This window comes from Carcharhinus amblyrhynchos, chromosome 3, assembly GCF_965287045.1.
Source record: "Carcharhinus amblyrhynchos chromosome 3, sCarAmb.v2.hapA, whole genome shotgun sequence".
NCBI lineage: Eukaryota > Metazoa > Chordata > Chondrichthyes > Carcharhiniformes > Carcharhinidae > Carcharhinus > Carcharhinus amblyrhynchos.
In genome coordinates this window covers 29,842,423-29,862,232 of record NC_137326.1, presented here as the reverse complement: position 1 = coordinate 29,862,232, position 19,810 = coordinate 29,842,423, and the positions used below count along the sequence as shown (strand labels likewise).

Below are 19,810 nucleotides of genomic sequence, written 5' to 3'. Positions count from 1 at the left end.
ATAATCAGCAAATGCTGTTTCTGGCTAGAGGTATGCAATGGGGTTCCCCAGATTTGTTAGCAGGACTTCTGTTTTCTTTTATATAAAAATAAACTGGACAACGATATAGGGTGCTCAGTTTCCAAGTCTGCAGATGATACAAAACTTTGCAACATGATAGAGGACAACAGGCATGATATAAACAAACCAGTGAAATGAGCAGACACAGTAGTTGTAACTTAATTTAAATAAATGCAAAGCAATGGGAGAACTGAAACTATTTTGAAGACAAAGTGACCTGGGTTGTATCTTCACAAATCCTGAAGTTGGCAGGACAGGTTGAGAAAGAAGTCAAGAAAAGCATAAAGGATACCTTGCTTGGTACATTGGATCATTTAATTTAAAAAAAAAAGGTAAACCTTTAAAGTAAAACTTTATTTATTAGTCACAAGTAAGGCTTACATTAACACTGCAGTGAACTGTGAAATTCCCCTAGTCGCCACAGTCTGGCGCCTGTTCGGGTCAATGCACCTAACCAGCACATCTTTCACAATGTGGGAGGAAACCGAAGCACCTGGAGGAAACCCACACAGGCACAGGGAGAGCGTGCAAACTCCACACAGGCAGTGACCCAAGCTAGGAATCGAACCAGGGTCCCTGGTACTGTGAAGTAATAACTGAAAAATTACCAATTACCACTGTGTTACCATGCCATACAAATCACTAGTCAGGTCTCTGTTGAAATCTTGTGTACAATCTAAGTACACACTTTCAAAAGAGTGTCACGGTCTTGCAAAGGGGTCAGACGATGTTTCTTGAGAAGGCAGAAAGAATGAGGACTCCAGATACGTGGAGCAAACAGAAGAAGCTGGGAATCGTCTCCACAGGACAAAGAATGTTAAGAGGAGCCTAGTTGAATATTCAAAATCAACAGGTTTTGGTAGAGGAAATTGGGAGAAACTGTTTTTTCTGGCAAGCAGATCAATTACCAGATCACAGATTTTAAAATAAAGATCTAGAGGGAAATGAAGAGAAATTATTTCACAGGGATGTTTATTTAAGGGGGAGGTAGACAAGCACAAAAGGGAAAAGGGAAAGTTGTCATGTTAAGATTTAGATAAGAAAAGATGAGAGCAGTCTTGAATGAAGCATAAACACCAGCATGGGATGGTTGGACTAAATGTGCTGTGTATCCTATTTAATCTGGAGCACACTACTTGAAAGCCTGGTGGAATCTGATTCAGTCAGAAGTCTCACAGGTTAAAGTCCAACAGGTTTAGTTGTAGCAAAATCCACTAGGTTTTGGGGCACTGCCCCTTCGTCAGGTGAGTGGGAATCTATTCACCCACTCACCTGACGAAGGGGCAGCACTCTGAAAGCTAGTGGATTCTGCTACCAAATAACCTGTTGGACTTTAACCTGGTGTTGTGAGACTTCTTACTGTGTTTACCCCAGTCCAACGCCAGCATCTCCACATCAGAATCAGATTCCACAGGAACTTTTCAAAACACAACTGGACATGTATTTGAAAGGAACTAATTTACATGGTTATAAGAAGAAAGCTGAGGCTAAATTAGGCAACTCTTTCAAAGAACTAACACAGGCATGACAGGCTAAACAGCCCCCTTCTGTGTCTGATTCTACACTGCTCATGTATACTCAACATGTGAGCAACAATGAGAAATCCACATGAGAGAAAACAAAGAATTTTAAAAAATACAGTAATATGTTATGATTATTCAAAATAAGATTAAGCAAATACACTATTCCATTGTTTATGTACATGAATTGTTTGGCTGCAAACTGAAATCAATCCAGAGCAAAAATATGTGGTTCTACTGTTGCTTAATACAGAAAGACAGGTACACGTTTAAAAAGTGAAATCAGTTACCTCAGGGTAGCCTGAAGGGCTTTGGAGCCAATAAAATACACGCACTGTTGCAACGTGCACGATCCCACAAACAGTAGTGAGATTTATGATCGGGTAATCTGTCTTTGGGGTGAGGACAGTTAAGGGTTAAATATTGGCTAGCAGTAGGACACCTTTCATTTCCAGCACCGTGGGATCCACCCGAGAGCAGGCAGGACTTTGTTGTAATGTTTGTTATCTGGAAGACTGGCGTGGCAGCCTGGAGTGGGGACTTGAGCCTTCTGACTCAGAGAGGAGTGCCATCACTGAGCTACGGCTATGACAGTGAACCTTACAACTTGCGGATGTCCCTTTGCAACACATTGGACAGGTAAAAGGCTGCTGTCTACAGGTAGTTCAGGTCATCGGGGCTTCAGATTTATTATTTAATCAGAGAACCCTACAGTGCAGGAGGAGGCTATTCGGTCCATCAAGTCTGCACTGACCGCAATCTCACCCAGGCCCTATCCCCATAACTTTACCCTGGCTAAGTCCCCCCTGGCATTGAAGGGCAATTTGGAGTGGCCAATCCACCTAACATCTTCAAGGTATAAAGCGGCCCAGATCTCACTGGTGTTTGTCCCCGTTAATCACAGTCAAATTTCACCTCAGATATTAACGCAGCAATTATTTCACACAGTTTATCCCTCCCACCCCCCGCTCGGTCTGTTGCGATTTACATGCAGGGACACTTTATAAGGTTGTCGGGGAAAGCGCGCCAGCGATCCACCCCGTACCTGCGGGCTGTCTTCCAGCGTTTCCTCGATGGGTAGTTTTTCCATCCCCGGCATGGCTGCGGCCTCAGCACTAAATCAGCAGCATCAACCGCCGTTCCCCGCTCCCAACCCACGAAGCAGCGAGACGCCAACGCCGCTGCGTCACCGGCGCGTGCCTGCCTGCCTGCCTGCCCGCCCGCGGAAGTCCCGCCCCCCTCCTGCGGCTCCGAACTCCCATTGGCTGCTTGTGCTGTCACTCAAAGCCAACATTCCAGGGTGGGTGGGACTGCGCCAGGGGTTAGTCCTGAAACATAGCTGTTGAAGGAGGCAAATTCGGTCTCACAAGTTTATTTCTTTGTAGTGTCACAATTAGGCTTATATTGATGAAGTTACTGTGAAAATCCCCCCCTCCTTTATTGGCTACATTCTGGCACCTGTTTGGGCACAGTAAGAAGTCTCACAACACCAGGTTAAAGTCCAACAGATTTATTAGGTAGCACAAGCTTTCAGAGTGTCGCTGTACTGATTTGAGTATTTAACATGGCCAATGCAGCCTAATCAGCACGTACGTCTTTCAGACTGTGGGAGGAGACTGGGGCACCCGGAGGAAACCCATGCACAGACACGGATAGAACGTGCAGTCTCTGCACAGACAGTGACCCAAGCTGGGGATCGAAACGAAGCTCCTTTCTTTCGGTGTGCGTCACTGTCACAAACCTCTACACAACTTCAGCCCCATACGAGTTCATCCTGTGATCTCCCCACCGTTGGTGTAATTGGAAAGAGCTCACACACGCATTTTGGTGTGAACACTGCAACTCCTGACAATGCAGAGCTAGCGCAGCACTGCCAAGACCCCATCTGTCTGTTGGGGCAATGATTTATATGGCTGATTGGAGCAAGAAGAGTTCCTACGAGTGTGTCTCCCCCTCAACTGTCTTTTGTTTATTGTTCATGATATGTCAACATCAGGCTAACATTTATTGCCCACCTGTGAGGCAGCGGTGTTAACTACTGTGCCGTCATGCCACCTGTAATTCAGAGCAAAAGTAGGCAAATTCAGCCTTTCAAGCCTACTCCACCATGCAACCAGATCATAGTTGAATTCTCCCTGGTCTCAAATCCACCTCCCCACCTTTCACTTTTTTTAATTAGAAATATGTCTACCTCCTCTTGAACCCATTCAATGATTCAGAGTCCATTGCACTATGGACTGCAGGTTCCACAAATTCACCACCCTCTGTGAGAAGTAGTTCCTCCTCACCTCAGTTTTAAATCTACTGCCTCTCAACCGAAACCTGTGACCTCTTGTTCGAGATTGTCCCATAAGGGGTAATATTTGGTCTACAGACTCCAAATATTAGTATTATTCTCTCTCCACAGATGTTATCAGACTTGTTGATATTTTCCAACATTTTCTTGTAAGGCTTTTTTTTTGGGTTGGTCCTGTGGGGTTGAAATGGAGGTGAGGTTGTTTGTGCTCCTTCCTTTCAGTGTGCGTCATTGTCACAAACCTCTACACAACTTCAGCCCCATACAGAGTTCATCCTCTGATCACCCCACCATTGATGTAATTGGAAAGAGCTCACACGTCTTTAGCATTTTGGTGTGAGCACTGCGACCCCTGACAATGCAGAGCTAGTGCAGCACTGCAAAGACCCCATCTGTCTGTTGGAACAATGATTTATATGGCTGTCTGGAGCAAGAAGAGTTCCTACAAGTGTGTATCCCTCTCCAACCCTGCCTTTTGCTTATTGTTCATGATATGTCAATATCAGGCTTGCATTTATTGCCCACCTTAAGAAGTGATGGTGAGCCACCTTCTTAAACTACTGTAGTTCCGTGTAGTGTTAGATGAGGAGCTTTGGAAGTTATCTTTTGCAAAAGATTGACATTGACAAGGATCTACAGCATCACCTGAAATCTACTGGTGCGGTCTTTGGCCACATGAGGAAGTGTGTTTGAAGATCGCAACATCAAAACTGAAACAAAGCACATGGTACCATGAGGGCCTGATCCCTTCATTACTGTAAGGACTGAAACATGGACAGAGTATGGGGGAACCTCAAAGCATCAGAATCATACAACCAACATTGTCTGCGGAATATCTTACATGTTGAGTGGGAGGACAAAATGCACCAATATCAGTATAGTCTCATATACAGGCAGTAGAAGATCTGAAACTGATTATCCATCATCAGTTTCATTAGGTTGGTCACATACTTCAGATGGCACATACCAGGCTGTCTTCTCCCAGCTTAGTCAGAATAGATATACCAGAGGAGAACAGAAGAGGTGCTTCAAGGATGTGCTGAAAGCCAGAACAAACAAATGCAATAATGACATCAACTCCTAAGAGACCATTGCCTTAACCAATGGAGTATATGTGGAAAGGATCCCAGCATTTTGAGACCTACTTACTACAAAATGAAGCAGAAAAATTGAGAGTGGCAAAAAGAACATGCCATGATCCAAAGTGGTAATACATAAACAGACATCCCACATGGCGATATCTCTGTCATAAAATCTGCAGATTTTGAATCTGCCTCATCAGCCATCTTCAGAGACATGGAAGGCAAACATCCTCACCAGCAAGGGATAGCCAATAACATAAAAGATAAAGAAGATTTTGACCTAGCAACACTGAAGAGAAAAAACTTTTTCATCCAGGGGGTGGTGGGAATCTCTGCCTGAAAGTGTGGTAGAGGTGGGAATCCCCAAAACATTTAGGAAGCATTTAAATGAGCACTTGAAATGCCACAGCATTCAAGGCTACAGACCAAGTGCTGGAAAATAGCATTAGAACAGATAGGTGCTAGGTGGTTAGCAGAGATATGATGGGATTCTACGACTCCATGAAGGAACAGTGATCTAGCTCCAAGTCCTGCTGTTCTTGTCCTGCTAGGTGGTAGAGCAGGGGTTTCCAAACTGTGGGTCATGAATCTAGCTGAGGTGACAGAAACAACAAATGAGATTGCAAGCACCCTCTGCTCCAAGATGTGTCCATCACTGAGGCACAGGTTGTATCTTGCCCTGTTTGCCTCTTGTTCATGCTTTCAATTCCATGGCCTCCTGCCTGTGGCTGCATCACTGAGTGTTCAGTCACCTTGGACTATGGAGAGCTCGGCTGAAACATCAGTGGCCAATAACTGTCACATGTTATGTTCCCATTCCAAAGCATTCCATGTTCCTCATAGAGCCCTGCCCCGACCAGGAACCGGATGCTGACACCGCCAATGCTTAGCTGTGGTGCAAACCCAGTCCTGTCACTCTAGTGCTGCGGACTGATCGGGCTCCAACATCAACTGCCTCAAGACATTCAACATGCACTTCTGCTGCTTCATGTCTAATGGTCATGAGCTGGAGTAGCTCAGATGAAGTGATGGACCAGTGAGTACATAAATAACAATTTCACAAAGTTTTTTTATTCTTTCATGTGATATGAGTTCATCCCACCCCTAATTGCCTTTGAAAAGGTGATGGTGAACCATCTTCTTGAACCACTGCAGTCCATATGATGCAGGTATACCCACTGTGCTGTCCAGAAGTAAGTTCCAGGATTTTGACCCAACAACAATGAAGGAACAGCAATATTGTACCAAATCAGGATGTTGGGTAGCTTGGAGGGGAACTTGCAGGTGGTGGTGTTCCCATGTATGTACTGCCCTAATCCTTCTAGGTGGTAGAAGTCATAAATTTGGAAGGTGCTCTCTGTCGAAGGAGCCTTGGTGAGTTGCTACATGCACCTTGACTTGTGTCTTATAGATGATGGACAAGCCTTGGGGAATCAAGAAGCGAGTTACTTTCCACAAAATTCCTAGCCTCTGACCTGCTCTTGTAGCCATGGTATCTATGTGGCTAATGCAGTTTAATTTCTGGTCAATGATAACCCCCAGGATGTTGATAGTATCTATAAATTATTAAAAGTACTCATAAATGTAAAACTCTGTGTTTTGAATTATGTATTTGCTGTATAATCAGCAAACTTTAATAATTATACTGAAAGTTGCAATGCTGTTTTATTGCTGTTTAGTTTTTGTTGGTATCTGGGGTTGTGTCCATTTTCAATTCTTAAGATAGGGTATATTGGAAAAATAGTTTGCAAAGTAGGAACCACTGTTTTGGGAGGTGTTGTTGATTAAACCTTGGTGAGCATTGTAGATGCTGTGTTGACTATACTGATTCTTGTCACAAACACAGAGCACGTCCACACAGCGCTAAGTTTGTATGAAATGCTGATGATTGGCAGGTATGACTTGAATCCTATCTGATAGCTTTCATCTGCAGTTTGCAAAAGAAAACTAATGCAATGATGTTCATTGTGACATGAGAGTGTAAGATTGTAGTTTATTCTTAAGCTTGGCGAGACATCAATCTTTTTGGGAAATCTGGGCAATTGATCAAGATAGAAAAGAGCAAAGAAGATAAGATAAAAATGAAAGTAGCGTCAAGCTTGGAATTTTAAAAGTAAAAAAGTACTGAAGGAAGACGGGTTTCCTAAATTTCAAATATGTGTCTCGTGATGCCAACAATCAGAATGTGTGCAGAAGAAATATCTTTTGAAAATTCAATATTTATAATTAAAAAGGAACAACATAGATTTATATCTGTCCACTTGATACTAAAAGAACTTTTCCCAAATATAAATATGACCAAACCCCATGTGTTTGAATCTCTAACACCAAAAGATCTGGTGAATAAATGCTCTCATGAGAAACAATGAAGATCCCAAGTATAATCTCAGCTAGGAAAATAGTTGGAGTGGGAGTGGGGAGGGGCAATGGTGCCTTCACATCATAGGCTGAAGGAAATAAAGACTAGGCTATGAACTGTGAATAATATCAAATAACATGTAGTGCAGACGTATGCGTATACATACATTCGCCTACTGATGATATGGCTAAGGCAGGACAATGTGCTCCATGACTGAGTTTTTTTAGAATTATTTATTCAAGTGATGTGGGCTTCACTGGCAAAGTTAGCATTCATTGCCCATCCCTAACTGCCCTTGCAAAGCTGATGGTGAATTGCCTTCTTGAACAGCTACAGTCGACGTGATGTGGATACACCCACAATGCTGTTCAATGAAGGAGTTCCAGGATTTTGACCCGATGACAGTGAAGGAACGGCGATATATTTCCAAGTCAGGTTACTATGTAGCTTGGAGGGGAACTTCCAGGTGGTGGTCTTCCCATGAATCTGCTGCCCTTGCCCTTCTAGATGGTAGACGCTTGCATTTGGAAGGTGCCCTCAAAGGAGCCATGGTAAGTTCCTGCAGAGCATCTTGTGTCTAGAATATCTGTCTCAAAGTATTCACCATCTTCCAAACAACTATGACCAACCATGACCCACTATTCCAATGCTCTCTTAACCAGCCTCATATTTTTTCCACCTTCCATAATCTAATGCTCTAGCTGTAGATTAATTTCATCCATCAACCCTGTGCTCATAGGCTTACATTGTGCACCAATACCTTGATTTCTCTCCATGCTCCTCCTATTCATGTCCACCCATGCTCTTGCCCAACCAACTCTGTAATCTCCTTAATCCCTGCCAGCCATCTGAAAATGGCATTCCTCCAACTCTGGCCTCTTGTGTGTTAGACAATTCTTTCACCCCACCAATGGTGAATGTGCTACCAAAGCTTTGGCATTCTCTAACTAAAACCTCTGCCTCATTCTCCCACACATATGGTTACTTAGGCCAGGCTTTGATTATCTGTCCTAATATCCCCTCCTTTGGTATGGTATAAATTTTGTCTATGTTCTTGTGAAGCACCTCAGATATTTCACTACATTAAAATAACTATATGCAATAAAACAGGTGGTATTTGCAGCATTTTGGATCCAACAAGAAAAAGACTTACATTAATTGTACCTTTTATGACCACAACCAATTCCAAAGTGTTTTATAGCTAATGTAGTATCTTTTTAAAGTGTAGTCACTGTTGACATGGTAGCCAATTTGCATGTAGCAACCTGACAATGAGCAGATAATCTATTTTTATGAAGTTGATTGGAGGATAAATATTGACCCGGAGACCAGGCAGAACTCCTAGCTCTTTGAAATACTGCCATTTTCACATGACAGGGTACCAATTTAACATCTCATCCAAAAGATGAGAGTGCAGCATTCCCTCAGTACTGCCCTGATGTGTCAGCTGAGACTTATGTGCTCAAGTCCTGGAGTGGGACTTGAATTCACAACTTCCCATCCATTCACAACCTTCGAGATAAGAGTGCTGCCAACTGAGCCTTGAATGTGATGAATTCTGTAGACAGACAATTGTACTAACCACACATGTGGTTTAAAATAGTCATATTTGCTAGGAGCATTTCAAGTGTTTTTTCTACAAGTTTGAGACTATTTTGACATTGGTTAACCTGAGGCATTTTCTCGTTAAAAAAAACTACATAATGAATAGGAACCCGGGTTTTTTGCTTTTCTCATTTAATAACCAGATACAACCATGTAGATGCCCACGTTGTGATGCATTAACTCCACCGCAATTCTTGATCTTAGTGCCCGGCAACTCCAAAGGTTATGCTTTAACATACCAGAGCATCGAAAGATGTTTCAAAATGTATCAAAAAATGGGCAGCACAGTGTTTTTAGCACTGTTGCCTCACATTGGCAGGAACCCAGGTTCGATTCCAGCTTGTGTGGACTTTTGCGCATTCTTCCCATGTCTGCGTGGGTTTTCTCCGAGTGCTCTGGTTTCATCCTACAGTCCAAAGATGTGCGGGTTAGATCATGCTAAATTGCCCCTTGGTGTCAGGGGTACTAGCTAGGATAAATGCATGGGATTATGGGGATGGGGCCTGGGTGCGATTGTGGTCAGTGTAAACTCAATGGGCTGAATGGCCTCTTTCTGCACTGTAAGGATTCAATGATTCTATTTTTGTCTAGGCTTGGAAAGAGACAAGTGGTAGATGGAATGTAATCCTGAAAAGTATGAGGTGATACACTTTGGAAGGAGTAATTTGACAAGAAAGTACTCAATGAATGGTGGGACACAAGGAAGTTCTGTGGAACAAAGGGACCTTGGTGTGTTTGTCCACAAATTTCTGAAGGCGGAAGGGCATGTTGGTAGGGTGGTGAAAAAGACATATCGGACACTTGTCTTTATCAATTGAGGCATAGATTACAAAAGCAGGGAAGTCATGTTGAACCTGCATAGAACTTTGGTGAATTCACAGCTGGAGTACTGTGTGCAGTTCTGGTTGCCACCTTATCGGAGAGATGTGATTGAACTGGGGGGAGTTGCAGAGGAAATTCACCAGGATGCTCTCTGGGATGGAAAATTTAAATTATGAAGAGGTTGCGTAGTTTGGGTTGTTTTCGTTGGAGCAGAGAAGACTGAGGAGCAACATGATCGAGCTGTACAAGATTATGAGAGACATGGACAGAATGGTTAAGGAGCAGCTGTTGCCCTTAGTTGAAAGGTCAGTCACAAGAGGTTCAAGGTAAGGGGCAGGAGGTTTAGGGGGAAATGTGAGGAAAAGCTTTTACCCACAGGGTGAACACTTGGCACATTATAACATTCAAGGCTAGTGGCCAAGTGCTGGCAGATGGGATTAGATGGGAGTTCAGGTGTTTCTAATGTGTCAGTGTGGATTTGCTGGACCGAAGGGCCTCTTCTGTGCTGTATGGTTCTGTGATTCTATAAATAATTTGCACATTTTTGCTTGTGTTTATGATTTAAGTGATGTAGAATTAAAGTACTGCTCCACTCAGCAGGTTCTTGTTGGGCTCATTCCAAGACAGGAAGGATTGGTCAACTTTATCTTCCAAGGATGGTGTTTGGAAACCATTTGGGTGGCGCTGAACTTTCAACCCTGTATTGAACTCCACAGTGAATGACTGCGCTGTGAACAAACAGGCTTCGTTATGTACATTTGCAGTTAACTCCATTAGTGGAGAGAAATGAAAATGATTAAATTTAATCACACGTAGGGTGTAACAGATTGGAGGGTAGCTAATGTAAGGCCGCTATTCAAAAATGGAGGTAGAGAGAAAATAGGGAACTCAGTGAGCCCAGTGTCGTACTGGCAAAGTTGCTGAAGTCTATTAGCAAGGATGTCATAACTCGGCATTTGGAAGACAGTATAATCAGACTATGGATTTACAAAAGGGAAATCATGCTTGATGAATCTACTGAAATTTTTTGAGGATATAATTAATAAAGTTGACGGAGGACAACCAGTGGATGTGGTTTCAGAAGGCTTTTGACAAGGTCTCACATAACAAACTATTATGTAAAGTTAAAGCACATGGGATTGCAGATAATGTCTTGACATGGCTAGAAAGCTGGTTAGCAAACAGGAAGCAAAGAGTTGGCATAAATAGGTCTTTTTCTGATTAACAGTCAATGATCAGTAGGGGTCCACAGGGATCTGTGTTAGGACCCTAACTGTTCACATTATACATTAATGATTTGGAAATGGGAACTGATTGTATTTTCTCCAAATTTGCAGATGATACAAAGTTGGGTGAGAGGGTGAGCTGTGAGGAGGATGCAGAGATGTTTCAGTGTGATTTGGACAGGCTGAGTGTGTGGGCATCTGCATGGCAGATGCAGTATAATGTGGATAAATGTGAAGATATCCATATATTGGTAGTGATAATAGGAAGACAGATTATTACTCGAATGGGTGTAAATTGAGAAAAGTGGACACTCAGCGAGACATTGGAGTCTTTGTGTATCAGTCACTGAAAGTAAGTACACAGGTACAGCAGGCATGAAAGAAGGCAAATGGTATGTTGGCCTTCATAGCAAGAGGATTTGAGTACAGGAGTATGGATGTTTTGTTGCAATTGTATAGCGTGTTGGTAAGGCCACACTTTGAATATTGTGTGCAGTTTTGGTATCATTGTCTGAGGAAGGATGTCCTTGCCATAGAGGGAGCACAGTGAAGGTTTACCAGGCTGATTCCTGGGATGGCAGGTCTGTCATATGAGGAGAGATTAAGTTGGTTAGGATTATATTCACTAGAGTTTAGAAGAGTGAGAGGGATTGCGTAGAAACTTATAAAATTCTGACAGGGTACATGCAGAAAGAATGTTTCCAATTGTGGGGGATTCCAGAATTGGGGGGTCATAGTTTGAGGATAAGGGGTAAACCTTTTAGAACTGAGGTGAGGAGAAATATCTTCACCCAGAGGGTGGTGAATGTGTGGAATTCACTACCACAGAATGTAGTTGAGGCCAAAACGTTGTCTGATTTAAATATGAAATTAGATTTAGCTCTTGGGGCTAAATGGATCAAGAGAGATGGGGGGGATCAAGATGTTAAATGGGATGATCAGCCATGATCAAGATGAATAGCGGAGCAGGCTCGAAGGGCTGAATGGCCTACTCCTGCTCCTTGTTTCTATAACGTTTACACTGGGTGCAGGGGATCGAAAACGGAGCGGTTTAGTTTTGAACCATTGAGAAAACCGAAACCACAGACACGTCTCTTGGCATCTGTTTTCAAAATCTATAATTTGTTTCCCTGATTTAAGCTTTGCTAAATTACGCCGTTCATTTAATTTCCTAAACAGTAGAAAAAAGTTAATTCGGGAAAAGATTATAGAAAATTCTGGAGTAAAAGTGTCCCTGAATCACTTAATATTTCAACGGAATAAATAAACACTGTGGTTATGTATTTAAAATCAGACGGCGATTGTTCAAATTAATTCATCCAAGTAAATGAGAAACAATCGCACTGAGTTTTTAACAACATTTGCAAGCCGCTGCACCGTGACTTCTGCCTGTACTATTGTTTTCCAGTCATTCCGAATGCAACACTGCATATGCATGTAAAAAATATCAGAATATTCATCAGGATTATCCTAATAGTATTAAGAGCTTACTTTGCTCCGGTGAAAGACATTCACCTAAATGAGATTATCCCTTTGGATGAAGAGGTGCTTCATCCTTCTCCTTGCTATTTTGCAATCAAAACTGAAAATTGATTCCCTTTCTTGGTTTTGCTTTGAAATAAGTAAACTGCTACCATGTAGCTTTTCCCGGATTTGAAAGAAAGTTTATGTTAGCTGGTTTGGGGAGATAACACTGCCTCCTCCCTCTGGGTGGCCCCTTCGTTGCTCCTATTAGGTACTAATTACTTGGCAACAAATAAACAATTATCGCCTCATCCTTGGGGGGGGGGGGTTCCCCATTCAGATGTTAAAAACTTTTTAAACTGCACAGTTTTAATTAGTGACGTCGAAAATCTCTACTAATATGTGGAAGGAGAGGGCAGGGCTAGGCCGAATTGGGACTGGAAAGTGGCGAGAGGGTCATGGCTAGTGTTGGTGGTGGGAAAGGCCGCTTTCAACTGGCAGAAACTTCGAAGGCGCCAGCGAGGAAAGCTTCAAAATGCTCCTTCACTATCGAAAGCATTCTGGGGCTGGACAGGAGCGAGGAGACGGCTCCTCACCGACCATGGGCTGATATACTGAACGTTACAGGTAAAGTGTGTACAGAGAGGCGACCACACTCCTCTATCTATGCAAATCTGTACGATAAATTTGTTTTGTGCCTGTAATGCATAATGTGCTAGATTTCTGCAATAGTCTCTTTTACTCTGCTCTGGATGCAGTATTTGTACAAATAGACACGGGGAAAATGCAAGGCCACGGGAGCAACCCACTTTTAATGTAACAATCTTACTAACGTTCTTTAGAAACGCTGAACATGTTTATCTTCTCTTGGCTTTTCCAGGGAGCTCGCGTTCAGATCCCTCCGGGAGATTCTGTGATCCGCCACTTACAGCAAAGGAAGGCAAAGGGAGGGACCGGGAGATGTGTTCTCCCGAGTCAACTGGACAGAGCCAGGACCGCTTCTCTGATCGGCCGAACTGCTGCTGGTTCCGAGGTAGAAGAGCCAGGACTGCTTTCAGCAGGAACCAGGTCAGTGGAGAGTTCCTAAAATAATACACACCGCGGAAATGCTGCAGCTTCAATCAGTTTTTCTTAGACATGCAACATGCATTTATACAGGATGAGTGTGTCTCAGACCGTTCTTCAAAATTATTACTTGCTTTTTGGAAAGTCTCTTTGATCTGCATAATTGCAAATTCCGGTATTTAGTCGTCTAGGCAATTCTGTTGCACAATTTAATAGTCGTGAATTGTAAATAACCAAAATGTCATCACATTTGATGTCCACTTTGAACACTTTAATTTTTGAATGAAAAGATACTTTAAACTATTATAAATAGCTTGAAGAGAACAGAGCAGTAGTGACTATTATGCATAGCCCAAGATAGATTTTAAAAAGTTAACTATAATCTGGATTTTTTTCACCTGCAAAGCTAAAGGAATGATTTCTCAGCTCGGGGGGAGTTGTACCACTAGGTGGGTGACCAAAACACAACTTTATAGAATGTCGCAGTACAGAAACTGGCTACTTAGCTATGGTCGTATGAGGACCCTGGGTCTGTACTCATTGGAGTTTAGAAGAATGAGGGGGGGATCTTATTGAAACTTGCAGGATAGAGTGGATGTGGAGAGCATGTTTCTACCAATAGTAAAAACAAGAACCGGACGGCACAACCTCAGGTGAAAGGGATGATCCTTTAAAATAGAGATGAGGAGGAATTTCTTCAGCCAGAGAGTGGCAAGTCTGTGGAATCTTTGCTGCAGAAGGCTGTGGATGCCAGGTCATTGAGTGTCTTTAAGACAGAAATAGATAGGTTCTTGATTAATACAGGGATCAGGGATAATGGAGATGAGAAAAATATGATTGAATGTTGGAACAGAATTGATGGGCTGAATGGGCTAGTTCTACTCCTGTGTCTTGTGGCTTATAGTGCCACCTAGCCTAATCCTTCTCTCCAGTTTGTACTCCATATATTTTAATTGTTATTCCTTTTAACTATTGTAAGGAATCTACAGCCCCTATTTCAAGAATGTGACAGAGAATCTCTTCTAACTAGCCACTTGTTATTAAAAATAAATACCATTGAACCCCATATCAAATGTAGACCTGAATTGATAGATTTTATTTGAATCATTTTCTCAGATCGAAGTATTAGAAGAAGAATTTCAGCTGAATTGTTACCCAGGGATTGATGTTCGTGAAGAGCTTGCTCAGAAACTGGCTCTGGATGAAGACCGAATTCAGGTAATGACCTGAAAAGGACAAGATTAATAAACTCAAACATGCAATTTTTTAATATCGCTTGCACTCTGTTGCTAAAATTAAAAAAAAATTCATTTTGATATTTCAGATCTGGTTCCAGAATCGCCGAGCAAAGCTGAAAAGATCCCGCCGTGAATCGCAGTTTCTGATGGTGAAAAATGCACTCATGAGTTCAAGTGTACAAAAGCAGAAAGTTGGCTCACAGCTGTAGGAACTTGATCGTCAAAAATTCTTTGACCGTTTCTTGATGCACTGTTTAGTAGCTAAAACCTTTATAACCAAGGTGGCTGCAGCTGCCTTGTGCTGAGTCTGTGATGATTATAACTGGGACAGCAGTAAGGGTGAAATGGTTCAACATTCCTGGGTTAGGGAAGGGAATAATTGACTGTAAATCTTGCCTGTCTGCAGTTTGTTGATTCCTGCTGGAAAGACTTGTGATGGCTACTGTTGGGAGTGAAATTAGGCTTTTGTGATACTTCATATGTATAATATCCCTGTGGCAAGGACCCGAGTACGATTCCCAGCTTGGGTCATTGTCTGTGCAGAGTCGGCACATTCACCCGCTGTCTGCATGGGTTTCCTCCGGGTGCTCCAGTTTCCTCCCACAGTCTGAAAGACGTGCTGGTCAGGTGCATTGGCCGTGCTAAATTCTCCTTCAGACAAGCCCCTAGGGGATTTTCACAGTAACTTCATTGCAGTGTTAATGTAAGCCTACTTGTGACACTAATTAATAAGTAAACTTTAGAAGTCTGTCAGTTGGTGTCTAGCAAGGAGTTGACTGCTTCAACGAAGGAAATGAGATTAATTTTGTAATTTTAAATGATAACTGGGACAGAACAGTTGGCCACTTATCACTGTTCATTGTGGTCCTTGCCGTGTGCACATTGTCATATTTCCCTACGATATAAATGACTGAAATGTTCTGAGGTTGTGAATGGTGCTATATAAATGTAAGTCCTTTTTAATAATTATTGCTAATAAGTGTACCCATACTGGTTCCATGTTGTGGAAATGTCTGCAGGATTTAGAAATAGCCGTTAATATTTAAAAGTTTAATCTACTATTCACAGAAGGGTAGTGTATGATAAATATACAACTCAACAATTGACAAGAGTATGATATTGTATAAAAAATCTGCTTGATACTTTGCAAACACTGAGCAAATAATAAAAATGATTTGTTTTGTAACATTTTGGAATTAGTATTTTAATTGTACTTCCAAGATTGTTTGGAACAGTAGAATTTTATTTTTGGATAAGAATGTGTAGCTACATGCATTATCAAAAATGTTAAGTAATGTACCACTTTGCACTTGCAAAAGTCTTAGATGGTGCAAATACTTTATCAAATATGTTTGAAAGATTTCTTGGTCTCAGTCTGTATAATTGTGTTTGTAAACCAAGTATTGCCTGTTAAAACATCTGTATGAAAGATTGTATTACTTTTGTGCATATATTAAAATAAAGGTTAATGCAACAACTGTTGCATCACAGTACCACCAGTGGTCAGATTAATTTCCACTTAAGGAGCCAGTATACCTTGTATAAAATTTGTGGAGATACAAGCAAATGAGAATAGTTACCTAGTTCTACTGAGCTTTGGAACAATCTTGTAACACTATTAAGAGATTTTGCAGTACATTCTAGGAATGTTAAGCCATCAGTTTGCATCTGTGCTGAGAAACTATCCGGAGAGTATCTGCTAAACAAATCATTTCAAAGTACCAGTGATGGCTTTCCAGCAATTCTTTTCATAATTGTAAGTCACTTCTTCCCACATGCCCAAAAATACTGTGCCCGAAATGTAGGTTATAACAAACGGATTGATTGTAGTGAATGATAGAATCCGGCTGTGTCCTTTTGAAGCCACGTACACCTAAAGGACCTAGTGTTGATTCCCAATGTGTGCTGACTTTTTTTGGTTGGTTATTATAATTGATTTTTTTCTGTTCTGAGATGTTGGGGATTGAGGGAGAAGGAATCATCTGGAGTTCCTGCATTGGATTGCTATCTAAATATCCCAACTACAGAGTCTACCTATTTGAATGTTGAGTGAATATAGGATTAGACTCAATGATGCTATACACATTGCAGACTCATCACTTGTAGAATGGCTACTCACTCAAATTAAAATAATAGTGGCCAGGTGGCACTCCTGTAACTGTAACCTAGCATGCTGGTTTCAGGGTAGGGGAAAAAGTAGCTCCACTTGTTGTCAAACAGCCAAGTTGTGGATATCAAAGCCAGCATCCATTAAGTATTGGAGAGACAGAAGCTATCCTTTTTGGCCTCTTCCATAAATTTGAACTGTTTTTGGTCACAATTTCATCCTCCTTTTCAAAGTGTTCTTTCGAGCCTTATTGGCATGCTGATCAATTCTGTTTCAAACCATACATCCTATCCATCCCTCTCTGCAGTTGATGAAATCCTTACCATCATTGGAATAGATTTTTAAGTCGCGTTTAAAGCCAATATTTTTTTGATCCCTGGTCACTAACCTAACATTATGTAGAAATACATACACTAAGGTTTTGTATGTATTTCTATATTCAAATTGGTAATATACAGAAGACATTTTACTTACTACTGGTAAACAGCAGAGAAAGGGCACTGCTGTTTCCCCAAATATTCTCTAACTCTTTTCACAAATGATACCAAGTCCAGATAGTCATGGGCAACCAAATTATTTGATGCCACAAGTTAACTGAGAACAGCTAGGGCAACTGTTAATGGTGCCTTAGAGCGGTGGCGGAAGGGACACTATTCAAATAGGTTCGCAATATCTGCTTTGTCAATGGGTCATCTGGACTCACAATGTCAGCTCTTTTCTCTCCTTACAGATGCTGCCAGACCTGCTGAGATTTCCCAGCATTTTCTGTTGGTTTCAGATCCCAGCATCAGCAGTAATTTGCTTTTATTTTAGCAATTTGTGCGCCCCTTCCCCCCACAAATGATAATACTCACAATAAACGTACCCTCTCTTTGGATTGCATTAGGCACAACCACACTGATCATACAATCCCCACACTGCAGAAAGAGGCCATTCAGCTCATTGAGTCTGCATTGCATCCCACCCAGGCATGTGCCCTCTGCCCTATCCCTGTAATCCTGTGCATTACCATGGCTACTCCACTTAACCTACACGTCTTTGGATACTTAAGTGCATCATGCCAACTTCACACACTCACCCAAGGCTGGAATTGAATCTGGGTCCCACTACTAAACATTATGCTACTGTGCTTCCCCCAGTCCTACATGGTAACTTTAAGGGACTGGCTTGTGTGCAACTTGCATGGGAGCTTTTTTGGCCACTGTTTGAAGTTGCAGCTTACAGAGAACATTGCTGGTAATGAAACAACAATTTATTTGTAAATATCAGTGGGCTTGTGTGTGTCTGTCCAGGAGCATGAGGGGCAGTAGACCAAGGCATCAGCTGCCCCTTCCTTATCCTTGATCATGATCCCCTGAATGTTGTCTTACATCACCCACACTGAGCTGTCCTGCGTCATTTGCCTACTGACAGAACATAGTCTCAGCCTTGATCTGTATTCACTTTGGAAATTGTACCTGGCCTCCTCATTCTGGCTTCTGACATGTAAGTTAAACAGCAGATTGTTCCCTTTTTTTGCATCGGTTGGCAAGAGTGGATCTGGAGTCATATAGAGGCCAGAGTTGGTACAGATGGTAGATTTCCTTCCCCACAGCACATTAGTGAACCAGATGGGTCTTTACAACAATGGATGCTAGTTTCATGGCCACTATTACTGGGACTAGCTTTATGTTCCAGATTGATCTAAATTCCACCGGCTATCATGGTGATATTTGAACCTATGTTCTTTATTGCCTTAGCTTCTGCATTACTAGTCAGTTGATGTTACCACTACACCAACATCTTCCCCTAAAAATTCCAAACGTGAAAACTTTATTTCTATCATCTTTTGCAACATAGGCCATGCAATATGTTGTACCCCAAATCTTTTTTACCTGTCAAACTGTTTACTTATGCAAAAGACGCAAATATCTACCTTTGAAAAATGGCAGGGATTTTATGTGTATATCCGGGATCCCTCAACAGCAATTTGGCATTTATAAAACACATGTAACATAAAATGTCCCATGTTGCTTCATAGTTGAACTTTGGAGCCAAGTAAGGACCGTGGCTAAATCCGATCAAGGGTGGGTTTCTTAGAAGTTTTTGAAAATGGTGGTATGGAGCAAGAGTTGTGAGTGTGTCCGCATCTCGTTCATTGTGTCTGTCCAAGAGCTTGGAGGGCAGCAGAATATGATACTGGCTGCCACTTACTCCCTTGTTCTTGATCACAGCTCCCTAGATGTTAGCTCATATCACCCATTCGTCGACTATCTTTGTCATTTATTTATGGAGGGAATGTCATCAATATTTTGATCTGCTTTGACTATGAGTCAGCAGATGTAACTGTGGGAATCATATCTGGCCTCATCACCCATAAGGTGGAGGGTGAAAGCCACAATTTAGGAAGGATTTCAAGATGTTGGAGCGGATGCAAGATAATTTTGCTGGAATTGGACTAGGAATGTAGAGGAATTGAGAATCTTATGGTTCAGAGGATATTTGATGGCCTGTTTATGAATTGTTTTAATAAGAGCAAATAAGGAGAAATTGTCTCTATTGGTAGAAGGACTTGGATTTAAGGGGAAAATAACTAGAGGCAAAATGGAACTTTTTTTTCTTGAGTTGTTATTTGAAATTCATTGCTTGAATGGTCTGTGGAAGCCATTCACAGATTCAGTAGTAATATTCAAAGAGGAAATTGATAAATAATTGAATGGGAAAAACAATTAGAGGGCTGTAGGGGAGGAAAAAAACAAAGGAGTTAATTGGGATATCTTCACCAAAGACCCCTGCATAGGCACAATGTGCCTATAGCTGCCTCTGTGGTGGATTATTTTATCATTCTGAATAGGAAACTGAGTAAAGGAACGAAATCAGCATGTTGTATGGAGTATAGGGCAACACCATTCATACCAATATTAAGTGGCAAGAACTTTATTTTAGTCATTCATGGAATCTAGGTGTTGTGGCAAAGTCTGCTTTTA

General features: G+C 41.8%; 2 protein-coding genes across 3 annotated transcripts in view; one reads left to right on the top strand and one right to left on the bottom strand.

Annotated features, from left to right (window-relative positions):
- appl1 (adaptor protein, phosphotyrosine interaction, PH domain and leucine zipper containing 1) overlaps positions 1 to 2,745 on the bottom strand; it is a 68,792-nt gene extending 66,047 nt beyond the window's left edge. For both annotated transcript variants that reach the window (XM_080182754.1, XM_080182764.1), the window contains exon 1: positions 2,626 to 2,745. In XM_080182754.1, the coding sequence (XP_080038880.1) occupies positions 2,626 to 2,679 (54 nt within the window). In that variant the 5' untranslated portion in view covers positions 2,680 to 2,745. The remainder of the gene's footprint in view (positions 1 to 2,625) is intronic.
- Positions 2,746 to 12,892: 10,147 nt separating this feature from the next.
- Positions 12,893 to 15,992, top strand: hesx1 (HESX homeobox 1). Its single transcript, XM_080182778.1, has 4 exons — positions 12,893 to 13,061; positions 13,315 to 13,502; positions 14,616 to 14,717; positions 14,824 to 15,992. The coding sequence occupies exons 1-4, from the start codon at positions 12,893 to 12,895 to the stop codon at positions 14,944 to 14,946; spliced, it is 582 nt and encodes a 193-aa protein (XP_080038904.1). The 3' UTR covers positions 14,947 to 15,992.
- Positions 15,993 to 19,810: the final 3,818 nt, after the last annotated feature.

Coding starts and splice junctions, on each gene's coding strand:
- hesx1 (XM_080182778.1), top strand. CDS start 12,893: ATGGCTAGTGTTGGTGGTGGGAAAGGCCGCTTTCAACTGGCAGAAACT. Junction 13,062..13,314: donor TGATATACTGAACGTTACAG/GTAAAGTGTGTA, acceptor TGGCTTTTCCAG/GGAGCTCGCGTTCAGATCCC. Junction 13,503..14,615: donor CTGCTTTCAGCAGGAACCAG/GTCAGTGGAGAG, acceptor TCATTTTCTCAG/ATCGAAGTATTAGAAGAAGA.